At 44.6% G+C, this 13,662-nt stretch overlaps 1 protein-coding gene across 1 annotated transcript; it reads left to right on the top strand.

The window, feature by feature from the left end:
- Window positions 1–49: 49 nt before the first annotated feature.
- On the top strand, window positions 50–11,986 carry LOC120763906 (G protein-activated inward rectifier potassium channel 1-like). Its single transcript, XM_040087532.2, has 3 exons — window positions 50–751; window positions 7,040–7,256; window positions 9,881–11,986. The coding sequence occupies exons 1-3, from the start codon at window positions 101–103 to the stop codon at window positions 10,450–10,452; spliced, it is 1,440 nt and encodes a 479-aa protein (XP_039943466.1). The 5' UTR covers window positions 50–100; the 3' UTR covers window positions 10,453–11,986.
- Window positions 11,987–13,662: the final 1,676 nt, after the last annotated feature.

Genomic DNA, 13,662 nt, shown 5'->3' with positions numbered 1-13,662 from the left:
CCCTGGGGGCTGGCGGCTCCTCCGGCAGGCAGCGAGGTGCGCTCACCCTCGCCACCGCCGCATCCCCGGCGTGCCCGGGAGCCCCTCGGCAGCCGGAGGCATGTCAGCCGTGCGCAGGAAGTTTGGGGACGAGTACCAGGCCGTGGGCCTCGCTCGCTGCAGCGCCCGCAGAGAGCGGCAGCGCTTCGTGGACAAGAACGGGCGCTGCAACGTGCAGCACGGGAACCTGGGCGGCGAGAGCAGCCGCTACCTCTCCGACTTCTTCACCACGCTGGTGGACCTCAAGTGGCGTTGGAATCTGCTCATCTTCCTGCTGACCTACACGGTGGCGTGGCTGGTGATGGCCTCGATGTGGTGGGGCATCGCCTACCTGCGCGGGGACCTGCACCAGGCGCACGGTGACACCTACAGCCCGTGCGTGGCCAACGTGTACAACTTCCCCTCCGCCTTCCTCTTCTTCATCGAGACCGAGGCCACCATCGGCTACGGGCACCGCTACATCACGGAGCGCTGCCCCGAGGGCATCGTGCTCTTCCTCTTCCAGTCGCTGCTGGGCTCCGTTGTGGACGCGTTCCTCATCGGCTGCATGTTCATCAAGATGTCCCAGCCCAAGAAGCGAGCCGAGACCCTCATGTTCAGCCGTGCCGCGGTCATCTCGCGGCGGGATGAAAAGCTCTGCCTCATGTTCCGTGTGGGCAACCTCCGCAACAGCCACATGGTGTCCGCCCAGATCCGCTGCAAGCTGATCAAGGTGAGGCCTGCCGCGACACTGGGTGGCACGGGGCGGCTGGGTGGCGGTGGGTGACACGGGCAGGGGCTGGGCACGGAGGGCGGGCGGCGCGGAGCTTCCCCTGCGCAGCCCTTGCCGCTGTTCCTTGCGGGCAGCTCTGCCCTGTGCCCGCGGCAGCCGCGCTGTCCCTTGGCGTGCCGGGGTGCGGCTGGGTGTGAAGGGCTGTGGAAGATTGTGGTGGAGCTGTCCGCAGCCGTGAAGAAGCCGAGCAGGCTCAGCGTCTCATCAGGGACCTCCCAGGGGCGTTTCGGTGCGTTGTGAGGAACCCGGGTTGGGAAGGATGGATGGATGTGTCAGGGTGCAGCGCAGCTGCAAGGAGGGGTACTGAGGCATGCCGCTTAGCAGATGATGGCTGGGAATAAGGAATTGATTTGTGGTGGTATTAAACTAGGATAAAGATCAACCATGACCTCCTCTTCCTCTTGGTGAGCTTTAACTGGCAGCCCCTTATCCCAGTGGTCCAGCTAGTGACTTCGCAGCATTTCAGAGGGATTGTATGGATGCTTTAGTGGAAACAGCCTTTGATTGTCCCCACTATCTGTTTATTAATCACTGACAATGGTCAGTATAATTCAGAACGCAAGAAAATTGGAATTCAAAGGACATAATAACAAAACCAAAATTATCAGGACAGAAGAGTTTGGCAGTCACAGGAGTCTAGAAGATAAATTGGACTGGAGTAGAATGAAAGAAAAACACTGAAAAAGACTAAGCAATGTAGCATCTCACAGCAGCTTTGACACGTCGAGGGAGCATGTTTGGTGAGGAGCTCTGTCCAAAGCTCCTCAGCTGTCAGAAGCTGGATCGCAGTGATGACATTAATTTCAGGATATCATATTTGACTGTTATAAATGTTCTGTACCCTGTCTGGTAATTCTCTCTGGCTTTCTTAATAATAAAGAAGCACGAAGCAGTAGGTGACCTGGCAGTGGTAAATATGAAGGGCTGTTTTCCTTCTGTTCTGTGCCGAATGCTAGACTGAGGTGTCAGTTTTTCTTGCTACAGAGTCCCACTTAAAATGGAGACTCTGCTAAGGTTTAAAAAGAAGTTGTGTGTGTATATATATATATATATATATATATATATATATATATATGGGAACAAGCTGTGAAGAGTTACACTGGAGCAATTTTTACAGGAATTGGAAAGCCAGCTGAACAAGGGGTTTTGTTGTTTTCTTGCAGAAATCTCTAAAGTATTTAATTTTGTCATTCAAAATGGAATGCAGGTCAAAGTGGTATAAAAGTGGGGTCACATTGTGTTTTTGCAGAGAGGGCAACTAATTTTCTTTTGAAATAAGACACCAAATATACAACCCGATGTCCTTTCTGCTGACATTTCTATTGCTACACAATGCTGGTATGCAGATGACTGGGACAGAAAACTGAAGGACATTTAGTGGACCTGCATGACCATTGTGACTTAGGTTAGCTGTTTTGTAGGCCAGACAATGAATCAGTGAACAATTCTTGATTTTTTTTTTTTTTTTGGTATGATCATTGTGCCCATGTGTTGTCTTCAAGCTGCTTTGACAAGCACAAGCTATGAACAGAAGATGATTTAAAATCGAATGTGCAGTAGCTGCCCCCTCAGTCCTCACTGAAAGGCGTGGAATTGTTGCCATGTCTTTCTGTAAATCCTTGTCACTGAACTGGACACACCTTTCTAGGAGCCAGTGCCGCCCCTTCAGATGGCCCTGGAATTTCCATCAGCTGCTCTGAAGTAGCTTTGTGTGTTCTGTAAACTTACGGTGAATGTGCCAGAATTTGCTTGCCGCCTTCAGCAAATCCTTTTTGTGGTTTGAGCTCTGGCCTCTGTGCCTCGCTGCACTGCTGCTAACAGCTGATCTTGCTACACTTGATCAGGGAGCCAGAATTTGTTTTAAATTATTTTTGTGCTGGCGTCACAGTGGAGGAACGTGAAGAAACTCATCACATTTTTGTGCTCGAGCTAGGAGATACATTTAGCTGGGAATGAGCTGTGTTGCTCAGACCCATGGAGCTCTGAGGACTTACCTTTGTAAAGTGCACTAATCTAACTTTGTCTGAACAGCAATTACTGCCAGTGTGATACATGCCCCGATACATTCAGGAGGCTACAATGGTGCTGCCACGCTGGGCTGGCTTTTCTTTGGGGCTGTGCAGCAGCATGGCAAAGTGATACCTTGCAAAAGCCTGAGGCTCTTTTTGGACTGAGTTGTGGAGAGTTTGGGAAGCAGTTACAAGACTAATTGTGTGTGTTTCAGCAAAAACTTTCCCAGAAAGCCAAGTCTTGATAGTGTACATTGAGTGCTGCAGAAGCTGGAAAAAGCAAAATCCTGGGGCAAGAAATAGAAAAAAACTATTTGGAACTAGCTGCTGAAAATGTGCAGTTTCAGGTCCTGGAATTTTTTTAATGTCACAGTGAACTGTATTCTTCTGCCTGTTGATTCCTGGACCTTTCTATTGTGCCTAAGGCAGCAGCCATCAGTACGGCAATCAGTATTGATTTTATAAAACTCAATCACAGTACATGTTTGTACCTTCTCTTGATGTCATTGATAAACATGATGGTGTGTAAAGTTGTCTATACAGTGTTTCAGTTAGTATAGGACATTTTGATTCAGAAGGCTGAGGAATGTAAAATCATCATAGCCTGCTTTCAACATGTGCTAACAATAGTTTTAAAAATGCAGTTGTGAAGTACGATAGCCACAGAGGCAGTGAGCTTTGGGTTAGAACCAGCAGGCTCCTGTTCTTTAGGCTGGACTTACTAACAGCTTTGAATAAGCTAAAAGCAAACAAAATTGTAACAGGAAGTTTGCAGATGGCAGGTGACAGGCATTGGAAATAATATGAATACCCATTATATTGTGATTTCAATAAGCTGGTAAGTAGGGCAAAAAGTACAAACCCCAATGTTTTTTAATATTACACAATTGTTCAGATTGGAAGGAACTTCAGGAAGTTTGTGGTCCAACCTTCTGCTGAAAGTTTGGTGAGGTGGGAGATCAAGACCAGGTTACTCCAGGCTTTTTCCAATATCGTTTTGGAAACCTCTAAGAAAAACAAAACTGCACAGCCTTGCTAGGCAAGCTTTTCCACTGCTTAGCTGTCCTCATGACAAAAATGTCTTTCTTCAATCCCATCCAATCCAGAGTTCCCTTGTTTCAGCCTGTTGCCTCTCATGTGAAAAGCCTGGCTCTGTCTTCTTGATCACGTTCCTCTCAGGTTTTGAAATGTTTCTGTTAGATCCCTCTCTACACCTTCTCTTCTCTGGTCTGAACAAGCCCAGCTCACACAGGTTTATGATATTTATTTATATTTATATTTATTTATAGTTATTATATTTATTTATATTTACAGCACGAGGCAAGTAGACCAAAACAAAAAGTAGCAGTGATCCTAGGAATTATCTACGGTAGAGCTCCAGGTACAGTGTCACAAACAAACAAACAAACAAATCCACGCAAACCTTCAACAATGACATCAAAGTTACAAGATCATATTATTCCAGTAATATAAAATATAATAACACTCCTTGCAAGCTGATAGTCTGAGTGTGGGGGAGGAGCAATGAGCATGTACCAGCTGAGCATTTTCTAGATTTATACATTTCTCTGCACTGTGCTGCAATATTAAGCTCGATGGCGCTGCATCTTTTCAATCCCACTTTTTCTGCTCCAATGCTTAATTAGTCTACCTGGATATCAAAACATAATTATATGAGTTCTCTAATGAGTGAAATGACAGAGGGTTAATAATAATAAAGCCGCATCATGTCCAGTTAAAGGGGTATATGCGTGTTTATGCGTAAACAGGGTTTTAGAAAAGCAAAGAGAATGAATAAAGGATAGGAGTGAAGATTTGAAGAGCGTGATGTATTTGTTGAGACACCAAAACAGACTAAGTGGTGATGCAGTGGAAGTCTGCCTTGTAATAAAAACCGAAACAAAGATCCAGCCGCAGAAAGTTAAAGACACAAGAGCCTTTTTTTTTTTTTCCTTAGCTGTGAAGCAATTAACCTTTGGAGAAATTCTTTGAAACCTTTAGATTATCCATCCCTGACCACATTTAAACTGCAAGCTGGGGCATTCTAAGTAATTGTGCCCTTGTTCCACATGTATTAATCTGTGAAATTTACTTGTCTTTGTGTTACGTGGATGGTCAAAATAGAGAATCACAAGTGCTCCCTCCAGACATACTCCTGACATTTTATATCCTCTGTCTTGTTTTGTGATCCTTTGAGTAAGCTGTACATGTAAAACAAAGGTCACTGGCTCGGAGGCTGAATCTGTTGGGGCTGTTAAGCTCTCTTCATTCAGGTTAACTTATTTTTATTCAACAAACAAGTTTCTTTTAAAAATCCTCCATGCCCTGCACAAATCAATACTGTATGTAAGATACCAAATACCTCAAACACAACCTTCTGCTTTCTCCCGGATCTGTTACCTCTAATCATCCTCGCTGGATTTGTTTACTATTGAATGGATTTGATTGAAGACTCTTCCACAAAGGAAAATGGTGTGCAGATCAAACAGCTGTTAAGTCAGTCAGGCAGCAGTTTGTGCAAAAGTGCACATTTCTGTCTAGGTAAATGTATTTGATGAAGCTTTAGGACAATTTGAGATTTAGATGTTGGTTCGTACAGGTTTGTTACCCTGGAGCAAAGATTATACCTGGGCAATCAGTTTGTGCACCCACTGCGAGAACAGTGGCCAGGCAACAAGAGCAGTGCCACAGTCTGCAGCTTGCCTCAGGACAAGAGAAAAGATGTTTTTGCAGTAGGCTGATTCCACCTTTGCATATGACAGAGGCTGTCATGGCTGTACACAGCAGCAGTGTTGATTGCTTTTATCTCACAGCACTTTTACGTTTCGAACCATAAATGATTTGGGAAAATGCTTTCACACGCAACCAGCTGCTATTTTTTCTCTGTCTTCATCATTAGAGGAGAAATCGACTCTCGTCCTCCTGTGCAGGGGGGGAACTTTGTTAATTAGACTGGAAGAATGTTTCTTCCTCAGCAGCAGAACAAAGCTGTAGCACTTAGCTGAAATCATGGATTGTGTTTAATAACGAGCTGCACTCCAGCTGCTGCCCAGCTGGTTATGCAATCTCCAGCAAATACCAGGCACTTCCAAAGCTGGCATTTTTAAGGTAATGTGAAGAGAGGAGACGGTATGAAGACAGACTGTTTGCTTGGGGATTTTCTTTAAAGACAGAAACTTTTTTAAAAGAGCACCAGTCAGATCTAAGTTGATGGCAAAACTGCTGCCTTTGGCTTGCTCTCAACGAGCAATGTTTCCAAGCAGTGGAATACAAATGCAACACAATTAAAACTAGTTATTTATTCATTTTTGATAGCATAACTTATAATAATAATTATTTATTTCTAATCAAGAGTCATCTTCTTGAAGAGTTAAGTGCTTTTTAATCAAACAATAAGCAGAAAAGATTTTAAAATAGGGTTTATATCACCTGTGCAAAGCTTTTAATTTTGGTGGGCAATTTCCACCAGACACCTTCAAAGCAGTCAGGTGAGGAGCTGCCTGGCCAGCTGATGTGATTTTCAGTTAGATTTTGAATACCAGGAAAATTTGGAGGGAAGCCACCATATCAGTATTTTTGCTGGAGCCACGAAATGATGGGAGGAAAAACGAGGCCCTTAATAATAAATTCATTGTTAAGGGCAATATGCAGTCAGTGTTACGTGCAAGGGCTGGCAGCATCATCGGTATCAATTCAGGTGGTTTTGTGAAAATGCCACTTACCAGATGTACTGTGCAATTACTGTGTTTATCTTTGAGTTAGTGCATCACCGTGTCTGCCAAGCAAAAGTTACTGACATACAAAAACAATGGAACATGAACTCAAACAACAGAATAAAATGTGCCCAGCTTGCAGATTTTGTTAGCAGGAACTTTTGCCACAGGATATTCATGTTGAACAACCATTACAGGGCATGTAGTGTGTGGTTACATGACATTCTTGTCAAAGTGTATAAAAGCATATATATATATATGTGTGTGTGTGTGTCACAGTAAAATTTGTAGGTGGTGATGAAATCTACTGGCATAATAAGAAAAGTCAAAATTGGTCTTGCACAGCAGCCTCAGAGTATTTAGCATTACTTGCATCTCCCCTGTGAAGCCCCCAGACCCAATACATGGAGCTGATAACGTCATGGAAGAGGCAGGTTTAAACTTGATTGCATTGATTCTGTGTTTTGCCTCACACAGTGATTACTAAATCATCTTTTTCTCTTTAGTCCAGACAGACACCGGAGGGAGAATTTCTGCCACTAGACCAGTGTGAACTGGATGTTGGATTTGGAACTGGAGCCGACCAGCTCTTTTTGGTTTCCCCTTTAACCATCTGTCACGAAATTAACTCAGAGAGCCCCTTTTTCTGTCTCTCACAAAGATCACTGAGGAGTGAGCAGTTTGAAATAGTTGTCATCCTCGAAGGAATCGTTGAGACTACCGGTAAGACTTAGAATAACCTGCATACTCTGATTTTCAGTCTTTGTTTTCAGTGCTGATATTTTTAGCGAGGCAGCTGCTAGTCCTGGATGCTCCAGCATATCCTGCCATATGCTGCAGAGCTTCAGTGGCTCTCACCAGCCAATAGAGACCTCTCTCTCTTCCCCACAGGGCTCTGCACTGCCAATTCCCAAAGTGGCCAGCAAGAGACACAGCCTGCCACTCTCATGAAGCTTCTGTTTTAAGGAGCACCACTCTGAAAGAAAGTTGAACCTTAGAAGTTGCCAGTGCTGCAAAATTCCTTTCAGCCTAGCTTGCAATGAATTGAATTCAGAATAAGAAGTTCACTTTTACAGCACAAATACAGACCTCATAGTCACAAAGATTGTAGGCATACGTGGCTATTGACAAGTATGAGAAGGGTTTTGTTTCCTTTTTAAATTTGGGTATGGTGTTGTCCAGATGACAGCTGGGTTTGTGGCCTTTCGTTTTGAGGACTCAATCCTTTGGATTTCATTAATCCCATGAAAATGGGTTCCAGGAGCTCTTCATCAACAATCCATGAGTACTTTTCAAGTCCAAATCATTCAGCACGGTCATCAGCATTCTGATCTCCTTCTTCCTTTTGAGGATTTGTTAAACTTTGATTAATCAGAGAGCTTTCTCGTCCTTTCCACGAGATTAGCAGCTGTCTCAGCCCTGCCTTGGAAAAGTGTTCCAGTGCACCCCCACACCTGAGCAGGTGTTCCCATATTAGGAAAAGACTTTGAGTTTCACCCCTGGAACTTTTAAGGAAGAAGAACCAGAAACTTCTGTGTTTCTCTCACCATAATTGGCCCAGTGCCAGGACAAGGGCACCTGTTGGACCCTTGAGCTGTTCCTCGAGGAATGTGGCTGTTTTCTGTTGGGCAGCAGTCAAAAAAAACACCCTCCTGGATTGTTGAATACTTAAGAGAGAGCACAGAGATTCTCAGGGTTTTTTTCAGTGTGTCTTAGCAGGTGCAAGAGACCTGCCAGCCCAGTCCATGGCTTTTACACTTTTGTTCTGTATAGTTTGTTATTTTCTTCTTTAATTAAACCTTCTTGCTTTTTCAAAACACCTCTGATCAGTCACCTCGCTAATTATTCTTAAGCCATTCCTGGGAGGTTGCTGGTCAACCCTCAGAGCTTGATACACCTTTGTGGGACTAAGAACACACTGACCTCATGCAGAACGTGTCAGAAAAGTGGTGCAGCCATCTCTGTCTGATTGCTCTCCACTCACTGGTCCTCAACAGATACACGATCCACTGGGGCAGAATGCTGCATCACACTGAGCTCCTTTAGATCCCTGCAGAGCCCTCATCTTATCCTGCAACTGAACCATTTATTTTAGAGAAGCATGCATCCATAACCTGCCTTAATGCAATTACCTGTCTGGATAGTTAAAGGGAGACATTTGACATTTGAGAATCCATGTGGCAGTAACCAGAGAGCGAATCAGAATTTGGGCTTACTGACTGCTAATTCTGCCTCTGGAGACTACCATGACAGGAAGTCTTAAAGTTCTGCTCACCTGGGGTATTTGTATAATTGTGAGTGATGTTGTGACAGTGAGATTTAGCAGCTTGGTTAGAACGCATTTTAGCTGTGAGTTCACACATGTAAATGTAAATACTACCATATTATATATATTATCTCTCTCTCTCTCTCTCTCTCTCTCTATCTATATATCTATCTATATCTATATCTATATCTATATCTATATCTATATAGCTCTGTATAGCTCTATCTCTATCTTTATCTATCTCTATCTCTATCTAATCTCTATCTCTATCTCTATCTCTATCTCTATCTCTATCTCTATCTCTATCTCTATCTCTATCTCTATCTCTATCTCTATCTCTATCTCTATCTCTATCTCTATCTAATCTCTATCTCTATCATCTATATCTATATCATCTATATCTATATCTATATCTATCTATATATATTTCGTAGATATAGTGATATATTTTGCACTAAGTAGAACAAAATGAGTTTAGAATGCCACCTGTGTCTGGGCATGAAGGAGCTTCAGTGTCTCTGCACAGCTTTTGTCCTGACATACTGTTCGGAGAAAAGGAACACAGCCTACAGAAGAAATGCAAGGTTACGTTTTTTATTTGGCATTGTCTCCCCCAACCGCTGATCCTTGCCAAAGGATTCTGTAAGCCTCTGCCAAGCAGTAGTTCTTTCTCCCCAGAAACAGTATTACTTACTCTCTCAAGGCTGAATTGGGATTGTTCAGCCTGGAAAAGGGAAGCTTTGGGATGACCTAATTATAGGTTTCCAGTACTAGACACAGGGAAGAAAATGAATTCTGTCCCAGCTGAAGCCAGCACACAAGCTAATACTCTTTTGATTTTACATTTTGCTTTGGCTTGGTTGCAAGTCCGCAATATTTGCATAAAGATCTAGTTAGTCAATTAGAGGCACTCCAGTGACTGTCAGAAGATTGTCTACGAACAACTGCCCCATTTTATCATCTATAAAATTGTTGGCTTGCTGCCTGCAATTAATTTTTATCTGCCAGCCTTGTCATGTATTTTTTGTTCCATGTGCCAGTCTGCTTGCTCACAGTGGCATGCTCTTGTCCATTCCCACAGGAATGACGTGCCAAGCCAGGACCTCGTACACAGAAGATGAAGTCCTCTGGGGTCACAGGTTCCTCCCAGTAATGTCTCTGGAAGATGGCTTTTTCCGTGTTGATTATTCTCAGTTTCACGCCACGTTTGAAGTCCCCACTCCTCCTTACAGTGTTAAAGAGCAAGAAGAAAACCTGTCCCAGTCATCTCTCTTGAACAGTCCTACTGATAAGAGAACCAGAAGAGAACAGGTTTGTCCACTTGACTGCGCTGATATTGCAGGAGACAAGAACAAGCTCCCTGCTAAACTTCAGAAGATCAGCTCGAGGAAGGAAGGCTTTCCCCCAAGAGCCCTGAGAATGAGCTCCAGTAGCACAGAGAAGACTTTCAGCACTGGGGACCTCTTGAAAGATCAAGAAATAAATCCCATCTCTGGTGGTGACGACAGTGATAACAGGATGCAGCAGAAAGCCTTAAAAATAAATGTCAAGGCTCTGACTCAGTCTACCAGTGAGCTCGAGTTACAGAAGGATTTTCCAGGTTTGGGCGCTCTGGAGGTGAAATTGGAAGATAATTTTCCTCCCAAACTTTGAAAAAATGAACTCTGACCGCTTCTTTTAAGAGCTGAAGAAACAGGAGTTGTTGCTGATAAACTGCATTTGAGACTGCTGCCCTGGAAGAGTTGTTTCACAGGAAAATCACAACTTGGCTTTGCTTCTTTCAGGAGGAATGATCCTTTCTGTATAATTGTTCTGTGCAGAACCAATTTAGGTAGCATAACAGGACTTTGACGGGCAGTAAGGCCCTCCTGTCATGCCAAAGAGATTCCTGCCCTGATGTTTATCAGCATGCTCATTGCAAATCTTCCCTGTCTTCCATGCCTGCAGATGCTTTTTCACAAAGCAAGGATCAGCTCCTCAGTCACACAGGTAGAAACAAGAAGGGTGTAACAGCAGCTGAAACCTGGCTTTGTGCAGCTCAGCTCCTGGACTGCTCCTGATGCACAGAACAGCAGAACACAAGAGGAATGCGTGGCACTGCTCAGTGCTAGTCCAGCTCTCTCTGGGAGCCCTTTGGAAAGAGGCTTTCTTGGTCTATCCTTCTTTCCCAGTGACCGTGGAATGTTCCCTCTGTGCTCCCAGTGTCTCATCCACGAGCATTCAGGTAGAAGAAGCAGTGTGCAATAACCATTTGGGTCATTTGACCCACGTGAGCTCTCGTAAACATGAGGATCATTTATCCTGCCCAAAATTAGACCTCAGCATTTGATTTGGTGGATCACATGCTGAATTTTAATGACCGTATCACCACTCACTGTGAAGGAAACTTGAGATCGGTAGCTCAGGTTCATGGCATGTTTTATACTGCAGCTAAATGAAGTTTCAGTTTGGAGACATCCTAAGTAGAGAAGGAAAAGCAAAGTGCTAAATAATGTTCCGTCATTACACATCTCAGAGCTTTAGTAATGAATGGTAGTCTTTGATGTTGCTAATTTTCATTTTGTTACATTTGCCTTCTCCACTTATATACAGTTCTCAGTAATTTGGTAGATTTGATATTTATTGGTATTCACCTCAATCCACCTCTGTCTGTGAGAGAGGCTTTTTCTTTCCTGGTTGGTAGGAGCTATAAACACACCCTGCTTGTAAGCAGTGCTCAGTAGCTCACCATGCAGGGTGTTCATCACCAGAGCCACCAGCAAAGCACTCTCCAATAGAAGGATGAAATTCTGCTCTTGTTACGTGGACAAGATTCAGGCAAATTTAAAAGGGGTGGCAGTGGCCATATTGTTTGGCAATGCATTCCTTGATGGTAAAGTGATGTATCCAAACTAGGAATAGCTTGGCTTGCAGAACTCACTGTGTCTTGCTTTTGATCTGTCTGCAGTGTGAAACTGGAAAATGCTGTTTTATGCAGGGATAAGATGTGCTGCTTGTCGTTGTTGATCTGTTCTCAACATGAATTTCAACAATATATATGTGCTAAAATCTGTATTTTCATTTATCAGCTGTATTTGTATGGAGTATTTAGATGACAGCATGAAGTCTTAAATGATGACGACTCTCCCTACTCTCCAGAATTGCCAAAATTAGTATCAAATAAAATTCCATCCACCTTGGGTCTCAAGCATTCTTTACTCGAATGTGCATGTGTGTTTTGACAGCGGAGCAGCTCCAGGAGATGAGGCCCCATCCTTGGGCACCCTCCCCCTCTGGTGTGGGGCAGGAACTGGGGGGGGCTTCACCTGCTTGGGGGCTCCCCTCCCTTTCTGGGGCTGGGGCATGTGCAGATGTAAATGGCATTATTAGATTGGATTATTAGATTATTAGTTTAACAAAGTGCTGCCCAGGGCAGTTTCACTCATTTTGTGCCTTCTTTTGGGGGTGAGCAAATACGGGGCCGGGAGGATGATGGGAGCACCCCAATGTCACTGGGACAGTGATGACATGGTGGGGGAGCAGGTGTTTGGGGTTAGTTAAAGGTTGTGGTTTGGGGTTGGGGTTAGCATTAGGTTCAGTTGAGGGTTAGGGTGATCACAGTGTGGGTTTGTGAGGACCCATGCAGGGTGACGGTGCTTGTGGGCACAGGGGAGCCGCGGGTCACAGACTGCATTGCACGACTGATCCGTCATTCCTGCATGTATTCAGTACTGGCGTGGTACCCAGCTTTCTGTTGGGAACTTCCTGAAAGAGGGTGTCAGAGCTGTGTGAATAGGAAGGAAAGGAGCTAGCCCCAGTGTTTCAGGTGCAGATACAAAGGTGCCTAATGCCATATGGCAGCAGCAACTTTTGGTCCTGGCATTTTTGCCGTGGAAGCATTTCCTCGACTTGTACAATTATGGAGTCGGTATCCATCCTTTGAAAGTGCTCCCTTGAAATTGTCAATTTGGCATGCAGTTCCTACTTTTCAGAGGTGGGCTTCTGGAATTTTTGGCAGTGCATTTCTTTTGGGGCAAGGTGAGCAGCTATGGTCAGTTGGAGTGCAGCTGATGTAGTGCCCAGGGGAGATGACAGCTCAGGAACAAGGTTCTGGTACCTTTCTATGGCATCAATTCCTGGATGTTTTCTATTGTTGAGGAGGGAATCTCATTTCTTTTGAGATGGGCTTATAGCTCCTCTCTTTGGCAAAGAAACCAATTTTGGATGCACACTTTGTGTGGTCTTGGAGCATCTAATTGCTTTTCCTTGCATACAGTTCTATGGGCTGACTGTTACAGTGGCAATGCAAACACCAGGCTGTTGAGCTGTTGAACTTGTCCTCCTGGTACTTTGTGTCTCAGCAAAAGAGACGTTTTTGGGGCGATTCCACTTGGATTTGTGGCACTGAAGGCTGAGGATGGTACCTGGAGCTGAGAAGGGCAGCGCAGACACCGCGTTATGTGGGGCAGTGCCATGGGTGCAGCTGAAGCTGTAGCCAGCAGCAGCTTTCCCAGCTGGCACTTTCGTGGGCTGTGCTCCAGGTGGATGTTTTCAAGTTGGTGGCCGGACTCTGTGAGAGAGAAAAAGTTGACGAGTGCAGAGGGGTTTGTGTTGCTGTTTCAGTGCGGTGCAAATAAGAGTTTTCACTTGGCTCTGCCCTCGGGGTGGTTTCGAGCTGGGCTGGTTTCGTTTCCTTCTTTTGTAAGTCCAGACCCCCGTCGTGTGGTCGTTTTGATGGGCGCTGACAGTACCCAGGGAAAAGCCAAGAGCTCTTCTTTCCTAGCACCATTTGTGTGGGAATGTTAATGAAAGCGTTCAGTTTTGGATCCTGGCTCTTGGAGACTGAAAGAATGTGATCCTACATAGAGCTGGGAACAAAAGTGA

This window comes from Hirundo rustica, chromosome 27, assembly GCF_015227805.2.
Source record: "Hirundo rustica isolate bHirRus1 chromosome 27, bHirRus1.pri.v3, whole genome shotgun sequence".
In the NCBI taxonomy this organism is placed as follows: Eukaryota; Metazoa; Chordata; class Aves; order Passeriformes; family Hirundinidae; genus Hirundo; species Hirundo rustica.
Note: the sequence above shows the minus strand (reverse complement) of the source record. Positions and strands in the feature narration are given on the sequence as shown.

What these genes read in the sequence shown, in the direction of transcription:
- LOC120763906 (XM_040087532.2), top strand. Translation starts at nt 101, where the DNA reads ATGTCAGCCGTGCGCAGGAAGTTTGGGGACGAGTACCAGGCCGTGGGC. An exon ending in TCCGCTGCAAGCTGATCAAG is followed by an intron (nt 752 to 7,039) that starts GTGAGGCCTGCC and finishes TTTTCTCTTTAG; the next exon opens with TCCAGACAGACACCGGAGGG. An exon ending in AGGAATCGTTGAGACTACCG is followed by an intron (nt 7,257 to 9,880) that starts GTAAGACTTAGA and finishes CCATTCCCACAG; the next exon opens with GAATGACGTGCCAAGCCAGG.